At 38.0% G+C, this 19,322-nt stretch overlaps 1 protein-coding gene across 3 annotated transcripts in view; it reads right to left on the reverse strand.

Moving 5' to 3' along the window:
• PDE4D (phosphodiesterase 4D) overlaps positions 1-19,322 on the reverse strand; it is a 928,932-nt gene that overhangs the window by 209,206 nt on the left and 700,404 nt on the right. For all 3 annotated transcript variants that reach the window (XM_036761379.1, XM_036761396.1, XM_036761389.1), the window contains exons 3-4: positions 17,968-18,004; positions 6,367-6,440 (exon numbers count right to left, since the gene is read on the reverse strand). In XM_036761379.1, coding sequence (XP_036617274.1) covers positions 6,367-6,440; positions 17,968-18,004 — 111 coding nt within the window. The remainder of the gene's footprint in view (positions 1-6,366; positions 6,441-17,967; positions 18,005-19,322) is intronic.

The raw sequence follows: 19,322 nt of genomic DNA on the forward strand, positions 1-19,322 counted from the left end.
GAACCACAGCTTGATCAGAGAGGAAGTGTCTCATGGTGGGTAGTTATTCTTAACCTTTTTTGTATGATAGCCCCTTCTGACATTCTAGTGAAGCCTATTAACCCCTTCTCTGAACAATGTTTTTAAATTCAAAGAATGAAATCTATAGGATAAGAAAGGAAACCAATTTTTGTTGTTTTTCAGATGCTTTTTCATCATCATATATGACTGTTTGTGACACTACTTGGGGTTTCCTTGGCAGAGACACTGGGGGGTTTTGTCATTTCCTTCTTCAACTCATTATATAGATAAGGAAACTGAGTCAAACAGGGTTAAATGACATGCTCAGTGTCACACAGCTAATAAGTGTCTGAGGCCAGATTTGAACTCAGGAAGATGAGTCTTCCTGACTCCAGGCCCAGTGCTCTATACACTGAGCCATCCAACTGCCTATTGAAATACTTATCAAAATTTTAAAATACTAAATTTAAAACTATTAAAATTAAAGATATCAATATTTAGACTTAAAAATATTAATTAAAATTTAAAATATTTTATAATATTTTGATTTTAAATACTTATCAAAATATTTTTTAAAAAATTTTACAGACTCCCATTTTAAGAACCCGTTGCCTTAGATGACCCAGGACTCAGATCCTGACTGGAACATACTAGTTTTGTGACTCTGGGCAGTTTTTCCCCTTTTAGTGCCATGAATGACTTTCTAAGGTCACAAGTGAAGAACAGTTGCCTATCTACATTCACAAGAGGGCATTTCCTCAGTGGGAGGCTCCATGCACGGATGAAATTATAGGCCCAAACTAACTGGAATCACAATACCTTGCAAACAATGTTTACTGTGCTAAATACTTGCTGCTGAGCTGACTTGTATCAATATTGAAGTGTGATATATATTCATGTCATTTTATGTCTTTAGATTGGAAGGAGATGGTGCTATCATGAGATGATATGGCGCTTTTTCAAAAAGTGGTCTCCTTTTTCAAACACGATAATGGAAACCTTTTTTTGTTTTTACTTTCCTCTCACCATCTATAAAAATCTCTGAGGGTTTCCTTCTCTTGACTCCTCTTCATAAAGCTGGCCTTAACTATATGCTCAAGGATGAATGATTTATTCTGGCTGTATGACTACACACCACCGTTCTGTGACTTGCACAGGTCACCTAACTCTCTGAGCTTTTATTTCCTCTTCTATAAAATAAAGGGTTGGACCAGATCAGGGACTTTTACTTTTTTTTGTGTCACAGACTTCTTTGGCATTCTGGTGAAGCCTATAGGCTTTTTCTTAGAGTAATGTTTTGAACTCACAAAATAAAATATACAGATTTACAAAAGAAATCGATTATATTGATGTGCAGCTATACAATAGGGCAGCTAGGTGGCACAGTGTGTAGAGTGCTGAGGACCTGAGTTCAAATGCTGCCTCAGTAGCTACGTGATCCTGGGCAAGTCACTTAAGCCTGTTTGCCTCAGTTTTTTCATCTGTAAAATGAATCTAGAGAAGGAAATGGCAAACCATTCCAGTATCTTTGCCAAGAAAACCCTAAACAGCATCAAGGAGAGTTGGACACAGCTTACCAAAAACAATAATAACAAGGGTTATACAAAAACAAGTTAACAGACTCTAAGTTGAGAATTGGTGAAGGAGAAGATCTCAGCTCAGAAGACATGATTGTCCATAGAGATATTTCCACCAATAACAGAGATCATAATCCCTTGAAAGCTGACAAATTTATCACCAGGGACAATTCATCTAGTGATGATGATCTCTGAACTTAGCCAGACTCATCATCAAATGACAGGCAGACACAGTCTGTTTCTAGACCCATCACTAACACTTAACTGGCTTGAAAAGACCATTAGAACTTGTGCTCACCTCCACAGGCCACAATGAAGTACTAGATAGGACGTTAGTGGACATTTCTTCTAGCTACTGCTATTGTGTGCAGCTAGGGAGTGCAGGAGTTAGAGTGCTAGGTCTGGTGTCAGAAAGACTGGAGTTCAAATCCAGCCTTACTAGCTGTGTGACCCTAGGCAAGTCACTTAACCCTGTTTGCCTCAGTTTCCTCATCTGTAAAATGAGCTGGAGAAGGAAATGCCAAATGTCTACAGCGTCTTTGCCAAAAAACAAACAAAACAAAACCCAAAAAGAGTGATGAAGAGCTGGATATGACTGAAAATGACTAAAACAAGAAATGACAAGTGCTATTGCTAACCTTTCAGTGACCATCTGAACTGATGCTAAATGCAGGAATCTGGTATGAAGACCCTATTAAATATACTCTTGCAAGGTATCCGATGTCAGGTAAAGAGGCATTACGTGGAGGACAAAGAGCATGGGACTTAGTATCAGAAGACCAGGATGCATCCTCCAGCATTATGGGGAAGTCATTACTCTTATTAACTTCTATGGACTTCAGTCCCTTTATCCAGTAAGTAGGGGTAACAATACATGCACTGCCTAGCTCCACAGGGTTGGTGTGAGGAAATCATTGGGTAAAGTACTAAAAGGATTGTCACTAGAAAACAAGGCAACAGTCCAAGGATTTTACTCTGCCCAAGGTTCAGAGGACCTTTTCTCATAATTCATAGGCACTCTCCTCTATAGAGCACTATACTTCCTTTTAAGTTTTATTTGATTTATTTTTAACACAGATAAAAGTTCTCTTAAGTACACCCTGACTGACTTCTGAGGGTTTCTTTAGTTTCATATGAAATAACAGATGCTGCTAGTGGCAATCTACTTTTCAAACAGGAGAACAAAAGTGATTTGAAAGCATAGTATGAACTCCCAAATATTATACTTTTGCTACTGCTTCAAAATACATTTGACTGACACAAGAGGTGATGTACTGTCTTAAATTTATAGATAATAATAATAGTCCTAAAACACTAAGAGCTAATATTTCTAAAGAGATTTAAGGTTTCCAAAGCACTTTCCATACATTATCTCATTTGATTCCTATGACTTTCTGGGGTAGATGCTATAATTATCCTTATTTTACAGATGAGGAAACTGAGGCTGAGAGAAGATGAGTAACTTGTTCAGGGTCACAAAACTGGTATTTGAGGTAGGATTTGAAATCAGATTTTCTGGACTCCTAATCTATCACTGTACCTGCTACATTACCTAAGTCAGGTCAACATCCTCTGCCTCCCAAAGGATGTTCTTTTACCCCTTTGATTGTTCAAAAGAATGGTTTTCTCTAAGAAAGGTACTAGACATATTTGAAAACTAGAATATACTAGTTTTGAGTTATCAGTTTATACCTGGGAAGATGGAATTATTGGCTATATGCTGTCTCTCTCTGAAATTAACTCCACATTCTCTCTACTTAAAATAAAATTCCTATCTGAGACCACAGTGAATGTCAGTACTTAATCACCGGATATTTCAATATTTCAGCACACCACCAAATTAAGCTTTTGAACCACAGTCACATATCTCTTTCTGGAAAATGAAATGAAACTGATTTCCATTCAGAAGAAAAGCTTTGGAGAACAACAACAAACAACAAAAATCTAACTTAGAGAGACTTCTTTCAGCCACAGTTTGTACCCAAACCCAACACCAGACGACAGTCATATTTTCCATGAAAAAAAATGTTTTAAGCATAAAAAGATGCCACTACCAAGACAAGGAAAGAATGAAGAAAATAACAGAAAGAAAACAAAGAAATCAACCTTAGTTCCATTTAATGCTATCTCTTTAGGCTTCCTGGACCTCCTTCTTGTATTCTCAGAAGCTGGATGAGACAAGGGAGACCATAACCAGTTCCCACTGTCTGTGGAATTCTGGGGTAGAGTTGAAACATTCCAGTGACACAGCTAATGGCTAACCTCTGTAGGCCGAACAGGTGGCATGAACAACTTTGAAACTTTGCCATGTGATGGGACTGGCAATCCATCTCTGACACTCTGAGAGGCTGTGATTTCTTATCAGTCTAGAGGATAGATCTAGAACAGGTTGTAGGTAGGTCCTTCTGCAGGAAGACATAAAAGGCCGATCCAAGTACTCACCTGAAGTTTGCCTTAGAAGCTAACTTGGTTTTAAAGTTAATGTAAGAAGGTTGAAGTCCACTGCAAGGAGGGTCTATGGCTCAGACACATGACTGTGTCTTTCCTTTGAAATCTTTATGTCTTTGTAAGCCAGATGGGGACTAAAATACCATTCAAATTTCTGATTTATAGAGTATAGGCATCCAAACATCCTTTAAGAAAAAAGTCTAGGTACCATCATATCTTCATAACTGGATGACCAAGCCTGTGCCTACTCATAAGCTTTGGTGGAATTTCAGAATCAGAAAGGAACTTAGAAACTATGTGGTCCAGGGGTTCTTAACATGGGGTCCATGAACTTGTCTTTTTTAAAAAAAAATATTTTGAAGATCGTATTTCAATATTATTGCTTTCTTTTAAAATATTGTATATTTTATTTGGGGGATTTAAAAACTTTCTGAGAAGTTCACAAGTGTCACCAGACTGCCAAAGTGGTGCAGGCTACAAAAAAGGTTCAGAACCTCTGATCTTGTCCAACTTTCTTATTTTATAGATGAAGAAACTGAGGCACAGAAAAGTTAATGGACTTGTCCGAGGTTATATAGCTAAGAAATAGCTGAACTTGAACCAAGATCTGCATGTCTATGACTATCTTCCTTCGACCAAACGATGAAGCTAGCCTAAAGCTATCCTCTAAATTAACCTAAAGGCATTTGTAAATTTCTTAATTACCATACTCTGTGATGAGTTTCAGAGACAGATTTTTTTTTTAAATTTAATGTCATATTACCATTCTTGGGTGCATCTAGGTAGGGCAGTGGATAAAGCACCAGGCCTGGAGTCAGGAAGACTCATCTCCCTGAGTTCAAATCTGACCTCAGACTTTAGCTGTGTGACCCTGGGCAAATCACTTCACCCTCATCTGTAAAATGAGCTGGAGAAGGAAATGGCAAATCACTCCAGTATTTTTGCCAAGAAAATCCCAAATAGGGTCACAAAGAGTTAGACACAACTAAAACAATTCAACAACAACAAAGCATTAGTGTTTAACAAAATTGGGGAGTTATTATTTTCTTGATTATAGTGAGGTTTCAGGCAGGGCACTAATCGTATATTTTCAGATAGCCTAGAAGGATGGACAGATTTCACAGATTTTAAACCTGTAAGTGCCCTCCAAAGTTATAGTATATGTGTGTTGATAATTATTATCTACATCATATATTGTAGGCCTTCAGGTTCTATATACTGTTTTAACCATTAGTTGGCTAAAATATCTACCACAAAGTACCCTTTGTCTTCCTTCTCCCTATACATGGCATTTGAAGAATAAGCTATTTGCCCTGATATCTTCTCCAAGGACCTCACTTCTCTATAATAGAGAGGAATGTAGCTATTGTAAAATGTGATAGGGTTAATTTTCATTCCTTTGTAAGAAAATGTGGGTCATCTAGTTCAGAATACTAACCTTTAGGAAGTAAGAAGTAGCTCAAATGTGAAACTATGTAGCATTAATTTTAAATCTGAAGAACATTTAGTTTCCTGTTTATGTTTTCTTGGCAAATCTTTAGAGATACATGCCTAACTTAAAAAAAATTCTTTCATTTGTGATTTCCTGTGTCTTCAAGTTTATCAATCTTTAAGTAATGAGCCATTTCTCAAATTATTGAATTATTCAAATTATTGAAATGATAGTTGCATATTTTTAGTACCAGGGGCATAGCATAATTTAAAATGGTTTATTAGTCTGGGCCAAATGTGATTTTACCATTGATCCAGTTTCAAATTATACCAAATACATATATGAATTAAACTTGAACTTAGGCATACAAATTTTTTCATTTGATCCTAAAAAATTGGTTCTGCCTTTTAAAAATTTAATTGTCAGTAAAAGACATCATTTCTAAAGGCCTCTCTGCAGTTTCTTTTCCTTTACATTCCATGAGAGAATATAAAGCTATGATATAAATCACAACTAAAAAAAACAAACAACAAACTACACGTATGCTTGCTCATCTGATTTTGAATTCAGTCAAAGGCCCAAGGGATCAATTACTAATGGTTAATTTATAGCAAGTCAGAAATATAAAGTTACCCTGAGTTTAAATAACTGGGCAAAGAACAAGACAGGCCAAGTGACTGCTGACAGATGGAATCCCTGGGTTCAGAGGTCATATTGTTCCACTTCTGCCATAGAACCATCACTGCAAAGTATTTATAGAAAATGGAATGGCTGTCATATGACTTCATTTGAGTAGGTGGCTAATAATGGAACAATGTCATGAAATCCAATCTTTTACCTTGGGTTCAATCAAGTGAGGAAAACGTTCATTCAAAAGTACAATGAGGAGTTGGAGAAAGTACAACTTACTTGCTAGGTGCTCGGTCTTGTAAATTGGTTAATGCAGCAAAGTTATTCCGTACAGTACGCAGGCTGGCCAGGACCTGCAACAGAAAAAGACAGTTGTATAGTTTTAGTACCAGGGGCATATTATAATTTAAAATGGTTTATTAGTCTGGGCCAAATGTGATTTTGCCATTGATCCATTTTCAAATTATACCAAATACTGAACCTGAGTCTCTTAGCACTGAAGCTATTACTGCCTGTTTGAAGATGGGAATCAGTCATTTTTCAGCCATGTCCAACTCTTTGTGAACCCATTTGGGGTTTTTCTTGGCAGAGACACTGGAGGAGTTTGCCATTTCCTTCTCTAACTCATTTTACAGATGAGGAAACAGAGGCGAACAGGGTTAAGTGACTTGCCCAGAGTCACACAACTAGTAAGTCTTCGAAAACAAATTTGATCAGGAAGATGTCTTCCTGACTTCAGGCCTGGTGCTCTGTGCACTATGGCACCACCTAGCTTCTCCACCATATATTCCACTGAGATACATTTAGCTCAGACTGTAAGGGCTTCCTCTGACTTGTTGTCAGTGGAACTGCTTTCACCATATTTCTGGGTTCCACATCTACCTGGCCGTTGCACAACAATAATACATGCTAGCAATGCCAACCAATGCTACTGTCTCTGATCACAAGAGGCAGAATGGCAAAGTAGAAAGAGCTGGATCCAGGGAAATGAATCCCACCTCAGACACTCACCAGCTACGCAGCTAAGGGCAAGTTATTTAATCTCTCTGAGCTTCAGTTTATTCATCTATAAAATAAAGGAGTAAACATTTTTTTTTAATTTTAGTAAAATAAATTAAAGAGTTGGAATCCAATATCTTCTAACTTGAAATCAACAATCCAGTGATCAACATCCCTTCCCATAATTTTGTATTTGGGTGGAACTGAAAGAAGGACAAAGAGGTTGGAAGCCATATTGGAATGAGAAACAAGAGTCAGATAGCTATCTTTTTCTTCTTTCTCCCACTGGCCTTCTTCTGTGTGTCCCAATTTCCACTAGAACTGGGTCCAGTTTAAATGTGTCTTAAATGATCTGCATTCAAGAAAGAGATGTCTTAGCTTAAAAGTTACAGCAGTGATAATTGTGGTACTATCAAGTTGGAATAATGTTTAGTCACTTAAATCGAGATTTTCCTTTATCATTTGTTGACCATGGTGTGAGGGACACACAAATTTCCAGATGTCCACAGGATCCCAGGAAGCCTCCCATATTTTCAGATTCAGGAAAATGGGTTAAGATCTCAGCTCAGATTCTAACTAGCTACATGATCCAGGGAATATGATTTAAACTCCACTGAAAGGAGCATGAATTCTTCAAGGTCACTAAGGAATTGCTGACTTCATGGGCATAGTGTTGCAAAGGAGTTATCCTTTATAAGAATCGTAAGAGGCTCGTAAAAGTGCCTATTTTATGGCCATGATTAACTTGGATACTTTCGAGAATTGGATTAACATTCAAAATATTGCCAACTCTGACCTGCTTGCTCCCTGAGTGACAGTCCTTACGTCACCCATGTCATGCTACGCATTTCCACCTGGATGTCCTAGCTGGCTACCCAAATTCAAAATACAGACAAATGAAGTCATCGACTTCTTACCTAAATCTTCCCTTTCCCCGGCTTCTTTAACTTTTGATGGCAGTCACCTTGGCCATCTTGAGTCATCTTTGATGCTTAACTCTTTCTTTTATTCCAAGCCCTAGAAAACTACCTCCAGGCCAGCCCCTCTGCTCCACCCACATCATCCTCACCCTCTCTGCTTCCACTGTTAGCATCTGCTTCAAGTTCTCTTCACTTCTCGCCTGAATCACTGTAAAAGCCTCCTAACCATTTGTGATTCCTCCAGTCTTTCCCTTTCCAGTATAGTCTTTAAACAGTGGCCAAAATAATCCTCCTAAAATATAGGTCTGTCCACGCCACTCCTCTGTTCCAAACCTTTTTGGTGGCTCCCTTCCTATTGGCTATAAAATAAAATATCAACTCCAAAGGCTGACATTTAATATTCTCTATAATCTGACTCTGAAACACTTTTCCATAGCCTCATTTCACTGTGCTCCCCTTTACACATTTTATATTCCTTGTATGCCCTCTCCCACCTTTATATATTTGGACAGGCTGTTTTCCAAGTCTGAAATGTATCTTCATCTGTCCCTATTGAAATCCTTAAGTTTTTTCAAGGTATAGATCTGCTGTTACTGTTTCCACAGAGTCTTCCACTTTTTTCCAACTCCCAGCTGCACCCTGACCTGTTCATCCTCCTTATCCCCAATTCAAAGTGGTCATTTTCCTTCTCCAATCTTGCTAAAATACTCTGTATCAATTGTTCCTTCTCCCCTTATATTATACCTTGCATTTTACTTATTTTTGCATGTCACATCTAGCTGTTCATCGTCCTTAAAAAGTTATAAGCTCCTTAAGTGCAGGGACTGTTATTTTTTCCCCATTATACTTCCAGGATTTAGCATAGTGTGTCTTCCATATGGTAGATGCTTAATAAACATTATTTACTGAATGAATGGGTATATCCCAACCCTCAGAAATTGGCTTATAGGAGATAATTCAGATAACTAGCTACCTTCTGACATCCAAAAGTGTAGATCTGACCATGTCCTCCTCTTGCTCAAGAAACTCCCGTGGTTCTCTATCTGCCTCCAGGATCAAATATAAAATTCTCCATTTGGCATTCAAAATTCTATGTAACCTGATCCTTCCCTACAATTGCAGTCTTCTTACAGCTTACATTCCCACTGCCTTTCTCCTCCCTCCCCCCTCTACAATTCAGTGACCCTGGCCTCCTTGTTCCTTGCATAAGATACTCCACATCCTGACTGTGCATTTTCACTGGCCATCCCCCATGCCTGGAATGCATTCCCACCTCATCTCTGCCTCCTGGCTTCCTTCATATCCCAGCTAAAATCTCACTTTCTATAGGAAGCCTTTCCATACCCCTCTTAATTGTAGTGTTTTCCTATTTTTGATTATTTCCAATTTATCTTGTATATAGCTTGCTTAGAAACAATTATTTACATGATGTCTTCCCATTAGACTGTGAGCTCCTTGGGAGCAGAGACTGTCTTCTATCTCTCTTCTACCCCCAGAACTTAGCAAAGTGCCTAGTATATAATAGGTGTTAAATAAATGTTTATTGATTGCCTGAATCAAATAACTTCACTTCTTGGACATAAAGCCTTGACTGTTGTAAAACTAATCCATATAAGTTATTCTGTATCATTGAAGTGTATATTTTATCAAACAGTCAGTGAAGAGTTCAGAATATAACCATCCTACCAATCTGTAAGTCCCTTTTCTAGGTAAATATTATTATCTTGATATACTTATAGTGCCTGACTAGCAAATAACTGCTAAGAGAACTTAAATCACAACTGGATGAATACTATAATAACATTTTGCATTTGCATAGTCCTTTGCAGCTAGACTTTACTGAGTATGGGAGCAATGTCAAATTTGTGCTTTAGGAAAACCACTTTGGCATCTCAGTGGTGGATGGATTGGACATGAAAGAAACTTGATTCAGGGAGAAGATTTAGGACTGCTGCAATAGTCCAGGGCAGAGGTAATGAAGTCCTGGTCCTGAGCAGTAGTTATTTCAGTAGACAGAAAGGGATAGATGTGAGAGATGCTGTTGGGGGAGAAACGATAAGACTTGGAAACTGATTGCAAATGAGTCCTCCATGAGTATGTATCACTATAGAAGCAGGGCAAGCAATTGCTTATATCTCTAATTCTTGAGAGAGAATAGGAAAAACCTAGCCTGTGGCTAGACGAGGTCTCTCTCTCCTCTTGAATGAATCCCTAGAGCATACACATGACAGCTTCTCCCCTCTATTTTCCTTCAGTGTCTAATGGCTACTGACCAAAAGGGATCACTCAACTTTTCCTCAATAAAAATGAAGTTTGAAAAATTAAGGCTCTTTCCTTTCCATCTCTCCTTTCCAAGGAGCAATGGGAATAAGTTTTCAGCGTCCTGGGAATAACAAGGCTGACAAACACATTAGGAAAGAAATACTCAACAGAGTCATGGAGGATCTCTGCTCACAGACGGCTCACACTCCCATGGGGAATGGCTAATTTAACTATCATCATTTAACAGATATAGCCTGAAGCCTCTTTTAGGTACAGAATTTTCTTTGGTAATGACAGAAACAAAAATAAATTCCCTATAAAAAAAGAGAACTGACCCAGGTTCCATTGAACAACTAAATAATTCTAGGCTCATTTTTTATAGCTCAGTGGCACAGTGGATAGGAAGTTGAGCTTTGAGTTAGGAAAACCTAGGTACAAGTCCGTCTTCAGATATTTCCTGGCTGACTGATCCTGGGGGCAAGTCATTTAACCTCTGTATTCCAAAGATTTTTCTCATCTGTAAAATGGGGATATGAATAGCACCTGCCTCGCCAGGAAGTTTTGAGGATTAAATGATATATCATAGATGCAATGATATATAAACTTGAAAGACCTATATGAATGTTACCTATTGTTATTATTGTGAAAAGTAGAATTATTTTAGTAAGGAATTTATAAAGACCCTGATAGAAATCTGGCTGAAAATCTTTAAAAATATGTTGAAAAAGAACAATTATGCAATTGTAGTTCTTGTAGTTACATTAGACAGTAGTCTCATTGTAGTTACCACACAGAGTGGTAAGTTAGATTTGGGGTCAGGGGAGCAGGGTTCAGATCATGCCTTTATAAACTTACTGTCTGGATGACCTTGGTTCCATGACCAATTACTTATATGGTCTTGGGCAAGAAGCATAATCTCTCTCGGTCTCAGTTTCCCCATCTCTAAAGTTAGTGGTTTGGAGCTAGGTGACTCCCAAGATTCTTAGATCTAACATCCTAGGACCTACTTAAAGAAATAGCAGCTCTGTAACATATACTCTGTGCAGAATTTCAACTCTCTGCCACTAGATGGCTTCCAATCACACACCATGAACATTTAATATAACGGAAGTAGAACAGGGAGGCAGGGGATGCTTTTGAAAGAGCTGATTTCCTTTTGTATCTCCAAATAGATGCAAAATGTGGAAATAGCATCAATTGTGAAGGGGAGGACATCTTTGTGATTAGAAACAAACTCCATCATATAGATACACACAAGAAAGCTATTTAGGAGGTGTAGGTATAATTGGACAAGGCACTGGAATTAAGAGTCAGAAAGGCCTGAGTTTACATCCTTCACAAGACATTAATGAGCTATGAGACCCCGGTCAAGTCATTTAAGCTCTATATGCCTCAGATTCCTCATCTGTAGATTGAGGGAGTCAGACTGAATAGCCATAACATTCCTTCAGAATTCCTTTAGAAAGCTAAACTGATAATCTTATGATTCTACTTTAATTAATTTAATTAATTAATGTATCTTAAAACATTAAAAAATGTGTAAGTCATGACTTCAGCAAACATCACAGCTCTTAGAACTAGAAAGGACTTGGTGATCAAACAGTCTCATGGCTTCATTTTAGCGACGAAGACATGGGGGCTTAGAGAAGTTCAGTGACACACCTACTCACTAAGTAGGAGAATTAAAATTTGAACACAGATCCTCTGACTGCAGAACCACTCTTCTTTCCATTGTACTAAGATGTTTAGGGTCAAACCAAGCTGATTCTTGTCAGGGTCCTCTTCCATAATCTATCTGGGTTCATTTCAGTCATTTTCAGTTGTGTCTGACTGTCCATGACCCCATTTAGCGTTTTCTTGGCAAAGATACTAGAATGGTTTGTCATTTCCTTCTCCAGATCATTTTACAGATAAGGAAACTGAGTCAAACAGGGTTAAGTGACTTGCCCAGGGTTACACTGCTAGTAAGTGTCTGAAGCCAGATTTGAACTCAGGAAGATGAGTCTTCCTGACTTAAGGTCCGGAGTACTGTGCACTATGGCGCTACCTAGCTAGGTAAGTCTATTTAAGGTGGCAACTAATTGTATTTTTTAGGCTATTTTAATTAATGCTAAAACTTTTCTGTGGACTTAAAAAGTTCTCAAAACTCATCCTGACAATGAAAAGGGCAGTTATTGGGTCCTTATCATCTATATTCTATTTCCTGAGTCCTGTCTCTGAAACAAACTGGCTATATGACCTTAGGCACATTACTTACACTCTCGATGCCCTGGGCAATACTTTAAAACAATAACATACAGTAAGCCCTGACTTTCATTAATAGAGAAAAGTTCCTCTCCTGGGAATTCCCTACATCAGTGAATTCAAAGGTTTTGTCCAAAAAACAACCTATATTTTCAAGTCTTCATTGATTAAATAATTTAAAGGCTTTCCCATTAATTCAGAAAAGTACTTGGATGTCCCTTCCATCTGCCTTGATCAAAGGCTCAGTTTCATTTGGCATTGCAAATTCCCAGACAGGAACTCTAAAGAACTGATGGGGTGTTTGTTTTTGTTTTTGTTTTCATTTATTTATTTATTTATTTTAGCTTCATGGTTCCCCAAAGAGTTTTATGATTTGAAATGAAAAATAAATACAAGGTAGTCAGACTGTAACAACAGGACTGCTGAGACCAGGGGCTGCCAAGTACAAAGAGGCTTTTCTTCCATTTTCATCAGCTTTGTGTCTCCCGGAGGCTTCTCTATGATGCCCAGCCAACTTACCATCATACTTCTGAAGGGAAAATGCCAATTTCAAAGCAAGTAGGAGAGCTGTGGGATTTATCAGAATGACACTTAGATTCTTCTGTCTGGGGAATTACCTGCTGAAAGGTCTCTATCAGAAACACCAGGAGAATATTTCAGAAAAGGAATCAGCTAAAATATTTGATGGGATATTGTCAATTTTTCTAAGGTTTAAGGTGATTTTGAGCTTCCACAGGAGATACTTGGAGAAACAAAGAAGGGAAAGAGGAAAGGAATTTTGTTTAAACCTTGGGAAGCTTTTTCTAACCTTGACTGTTGCTTAAACATTTGGATACTAGTTAACACTTACACAGCGCTTACAAATTCACCTTAAACATAAAACTCTGCGAAGCAGGTACTGCAAATATTAGCTCCATTTTACAGAAGAGGCCAGTGAGACCAAAAAAGATAAAGTAACTGATGTGTGATCTCCCACCTAGAAAATGTTACACGTGGGATTGAAACTCAGTCCTTCTTGAACTTCAGGTCTAGCATTCTAACAACTGTATCACGCTGAATTTCCAAATTACTACCAAACAGTCTATAATTTTCTCCAAGTGTCTTCCTCTATCTGGAGTGTTTATGGTATGTACTGTGGTCCTCTCCAGAAATAATGATGATAATATCAACTCACATTTATATTATGCTTTTTGTAGGGGTATAAACTCCAGATCAGTGCTATCAAACTCAGATAGAAATGGATCTTTGTCTGGCTACACACTGCCTTAACACACACACAAACACACACAAACACACATATACACACACTAAGATGATCTCTGTTGTGGTGTATTTTTGTATATTTTGCTAAATATTTTCCAATTACATTTTAATCTGGTTCCTGCATACAGGAGTTTTGCGGACTTCGTGTGGACCTAATGAGTTTACATGTCCTTTCAACACTATGATTTTGTTATTCTTCATTCAGTAGGAAAGGATTAGGAGAGGAAACATTTCATGGTGTACACAAACACCTAAGCTTGATGACTGTAAGGGAAACTTAGATTACAAATGGGACTCCTTGGCCAGAAAATAAATATAAGATGGATTTAAAAGATTCTTAACCAGGGTGGGGAACCTGTGGCTTCCAGACCACATGTGGCCCTCTAGGGACTCAAGCGTGGCCTTTTGACTGAATCCAGACTTCACTGAACAAATCCCCTTAAAAAAGGATTTGTTCTGTAAAACTTGGACTCAGCCAAAAGGCTGCACCCAAGGATGAGGAGGCCACATGTAGCCTCAAGGCTGAAGGTTCCCCACCCCTCCTTTATCTTAACTGTGATTTCTTTACAATGGATAGTAAAAACAAGGTGATGGTATTAGAGATAATGATAGTGAATTTCTGTTGCCTGGCAGAGGGAACAGAAATCTCTTGGTATGACTTATCTGTGACTGGACAAGTTTCTCTAACATTCACAAATTCAGCTAGGCTAGATGTGGCCCAAACTAAGGTGTTCACTAACTTGGAGATAAACAACTTGCTTTCATCACTACCATATTTAATACTGGTCTGAAAGGTCCTGGAAGGTAGAATGATTTCTATTAATCACTCTTTGTAAAGTATCTAGTGACTCAGGCACTTTATAAACACCCACTTATCTCAGACTGTAAGACCACAGTTAGAATTCTATCTGTTTTATCTGTATATATATGTTAAGTACAACTGAGAACCACATCAAGCATGCTACCCACCTCCTTACTGTGATGGGATGGAGTCAGGGAGAAGAAAAAACAAGGCATACATTTTGAGGCATGGCCAGTGTGGGAAATTTGTTTTGCTTGACTATGCATACTTGTTATGAAGGTTTGGTTTTTCTTTCTTTTTCTTTTTCTCCAATGAGGAGAGATGCGAAGGTGAAATGTTTGTTAACTAAAAATAATATTCAAGTTTGTATGTTGTCTCCTCCATTAGATTGTGAGCTCCTTGAGAGCAGGGACTAGCTTTTGACTTTTTTTTTTTAAGGTATCTCCATCCTTTAGCACAGTGCCTGGCACATAGTAGGTGCTTAATATATGTTTGCTGACTGACAAGTAGAGCCAGATCTGCTTTATCTGTACTTTGATACACTCTAAGATTATTTACTCATTATCTTAGATACAAAGTAGTGGTCTTTTCATCTCCTCCATTTTCATAATATATCCTTTTATTTACTGATTGCCAGAAGGTACTCGAGACCAGGATTGGTCATACGACAAGAGCAAGGAAATCAGACGAACCAATGAAGGTTTTTACTACTCCCCCTGGGAATGTTAGAAGGTGGCTTCTACCAAGCTGGGTGGATCATATTCAGAGGATTTACAGGAGGCACAGGGACAAGAAGTGTTCAAGATGAGAAGGTGCCAATAAGCTTTGATATTCACCGTTTAAGGGAACACAAATATTGATAATATCTTTTTATCTTGGCTACTTGAGTACAATGAAAATGGAATGACCATAGTTGAAGACTTATATGATATGTTTTGAGTTTTGAGTTTTAATCAAGGGGCCATCCCTTGATTAACTTCTTAAGGAGGCCTATTCACTGAATGGGTGTTACCTCACTCAAAGTGAGAACCTGAAAAGACCTCGGCCTGAAAGGGCCAGTCTCCTAATGCATCCTGGGCCATCTCCAGTTATCCTGGTGAACATCAGGCCATTGGATCCAGATGGCTCTGGAGGAGAAAGTGAGGCTGGTAACCTTGCACAGCCCTCCCTCACTCAAATCAAAGTCAATTGCAAGTCATGTCACCATTTCCCTGTTCTTAGAGAACAAAGGACAAACACCACAACAAGTTCAGGACGTGACCAAATCACAAAAAAGTGAACTTTCTTTTTGACAATGAAACATAGTACTACATAGGCCTTCAAGAAAATTCCTCAAGCATATGCAAACTTATATGTTTATAAGTGATACTTAATTCTACACCAGATTTAAAATGTACTTGAGCATCATAGGAAAACACAAGGTCCCACATTTCTTTCTGTTAATATTAGATATTCTGGGCTTATTTCAAAATAGGAAAGGACAAAAGCAGCAACATGGAGTAGTAGATTGGGCACGGAATTGAAAGAGAGGAAGACTTGGATTCAAATCTCACGTTAAACACTTACTGGTCATGAGACCCTGGGTCATTTACTAAACCAATCTGTGCTTCATCTGTAAAAGGAAGAAGTGAATTTGATGGTCTCTAAGGTCCCTTTTAGCTCTAAATCTATGATTCTGTGAGAATAAAAGACAGTTTGGGACTTTTTGAGATAAAAAGCTTTTGGTTTGAATAATAATAATAATAATCTCTGAAGAATTCAAAGGATTGGGATGACAAGCTGCTTTATTTGCTTGATGTTAATATCCCTTTAAAACTAGAAGTGAGGCCTTAGTTAAGTTGAAAGAACAAATACCAGATTCTACCTGGTATAATTAAAAGAATGCTCAATAGGGATTCCACAGACCTGGGTTCAAGGCACAGGGCTGCTTCTAACTCACCTGTAAATTATTTTATATCCTTGGACATAAATTTTCTCATGAGACAATCTCCAAGGGCCCTTCCACCTATAGTTGTTGAGATGATTGGAGAGGAAGTGTTGATTTCCTTTTTTCTAGTTATGCCACAAAGCAGGAAAGATTAAACCATCAGAAATCAATGTGTATCTTATTCTCTCTCTAGTGCCTCAAGAGATGGATGACTTGTATTCCAGGGATTAATAATGATTATCATTAACTTGTTTCCTAAAGGAGTTTATATCTATTTCCCACCCCTCCCCCATTTTTTTTTTTTTTGGTCTTTAGACATGACATTAATCACCATCCTGTGTTAGAACAACCTTGTATGATTTTTTTTTCAGACAATTTAAGGTCAGCTTATTGGACCTAGATTATTCTGGTTTATATGTGTGCATATCTATCTTTCCATCTATCTATCTATCTATCTATCTATCTATCTATCTACCTACCTATCCATCCATCTGCCTATTTATCTGTACTTGTGTGTATATGTATATATATGTATATGTGTATGTATATATGTATGTGTGTATATACATATGTATGTATATGGAGAGAGAGAGAAGGAGGCAGCATGATCTTATGGGTAGATAGTGGACTGGTTTTTGAATCAGGAAGATGAGTTCATGTCCTGCCCCTTAATTATACTAGCCATGTGACCATAAGATGACAGGTTTCGTCAGAGGGAACAATTTTCATTTGTGGAAGAAGTTTCCACACCCAGAGTTTCTCATACTGATAAAAAAAAAATCAAAGAATCATAGCTCTAGGAATGGAAAGAAAGTCAGAGGCCACTTAGTTCAACTTCTCACTTTAGGAATGAGGAAACAAGCCTTGTTAAATGCCTTAAAAAGGTCCAAGAAGTAATGTTAGAGGCAAGAAATCACAAGTCTGGATCAAAAAATTAAAATTTTTAGAATTTGAATAGTGATAACTAGTGATTTAAGAAAAATCTTATACTGACCCCTTCTGGGTAAAAATGATGTCTTAAATGAGTGGAAGCAAAGTGCAACTAAAAGTAGCATAACAGTAAAAATAAGTACATTTATCTTAAGCTGTGTAAGTTGTATCAATCTCTGATCTAGCTTTCTATCTCTTATGGTTATAGCAGAAAAGCAAAGAGAGCTCTGTTGGTTAGATACAATGTCCTTGTTGCATAAATCATTTTGAGGAAAATGGACCTCCAATATCTTGGTTCACATAAAAATAAATGAAAGATTAACTAAAAGTCTTCTGATATGGATAAAAGCTATCACTAAGGTCATGCTCTTTTGTGTTCCTTTTTCGTTATCTAAATAGTATCCTATTTAGTTATCAAATCCATATTTAAAAACAAAGAATTCCTTCCCAGTCTCAATTCTAGCTCCCAAATTTACTTCCAGGTTCCTAAGAAATCAGGTCATGGATAAAATCTCCACAGAAGTTGTGCTTACCTGAGCAAATGGAGTCACGATCAAGTCATCTCCATGTCTGAAAAATAAACCAAATTCATATTAGAGATTAACAATGCCCTTTTGGCTCTTTTTCAACATGAAACTACAAGTTCCAATTATCCTGAGTCTTCTTAGTCAAATGCCATTGTTTCGTTTCTTTAGCATCTGCCTTCCCTAGCCATTGGGTGTATGGTGCAATTGGAGTGTGGACAAAGGGTCATTAACCTTCCTATGTACAGAAGATATTAAAACAATTGTCCAGCCTCCCCACACCTCCATGAAAGAATGTAATTTCTGCAAAAATCCAAACAATTTCAATACAATTTATCAATCAGGTGGAGGAACAGACGTACAAGGTGTCAAACGGCACAGGCGTTATCCAAGCCATTCTCTTGGCCCCATATTCTTCTCTGCAAACACATCCAATTATTCTTGGCATTGACAAACAAGGGGTGCTTCTGGAGTTGGGTGGGAGCACCCACAGGGCCAGGGAACATCTAAGTATCGGAAGCGATTAGCCTTGAGCTTTCCTAGTTATCACTCGTGAACCCACGGATGAGCTAGTAACTGTAGATGACTGGGGACTGCATCATGGACTAATAAAAACCTAGTAAAACTTTTGAACTGACTCACATACCCGCTGTTACAGCGAGTGTTACCTAGTGTGTGCTGTTGCTGCAGCAACCTAAACCACACCATGCCCGGTGATGCTGGCGCAAGGTGTCAGCCTGACGTGCCTCGGAGGGGGAGAGGGAACAGACGGGGAATGTTTCTGATTTATTTCGATTGTGCAACATACTACTTTGTGGAAGAGGGGTCACTTGGTCCCAAAGCTATTTCATAATCTTTCCACACCCTGCAGAGGCTGTCTGAAGGATCTCAAAAATCTACATGGGAATTCCCCTCTCCTCCTCCTCCCCCCTCCAACTTGGCTACCAGGATTTGGAATTCCAAGGAATGACATCAATATACAAATGTAGTTATTCTTTACAGCAAATTTCACAGACATGATAATTAAATCCCTTAGCTCACTGAGGAACAATTTGAAAAGAACTTAGAATGACCTGAAAACCGCTCTCAAAACTCGGTTATAGGAGAAACGGCACAACGATGATATTAACGTAGGCACACAGTTGTTGCGTTTATTGGCAAATCACATCAACTTCTCGAAATTAAAAATGTAGAAAATAAAAATCAGGAAAAGGTCAGAAAACTATATAAAAGAACAGTTAAGATACTTATTTTTTTGGAGCAAGCTAAAATGACAGCATTAGTCTCTACAAATGACCTGCCATAACAGATGGTTGTTCTACTTGATAGTTTAGTAGTTGGTTACATATATATGTATATCACAA

The sequence above is a fragment of the Trichosurus vulpecula genome, chromosome 1, assembly GCF_011100635.1.
Source record: "Trichosurus vulpecula isolate mTriVul1 chromosome 1, mTriVul1.pri, whole genome shotgun sequence".
Taxonomy (NCBI): domain Eukaryota; kingdom Metazoa; phylum Chordata; class Mammalia; order Diprotodontia; family Phalangeridae; genus Trichosurus; species Trichosurus vulpecula.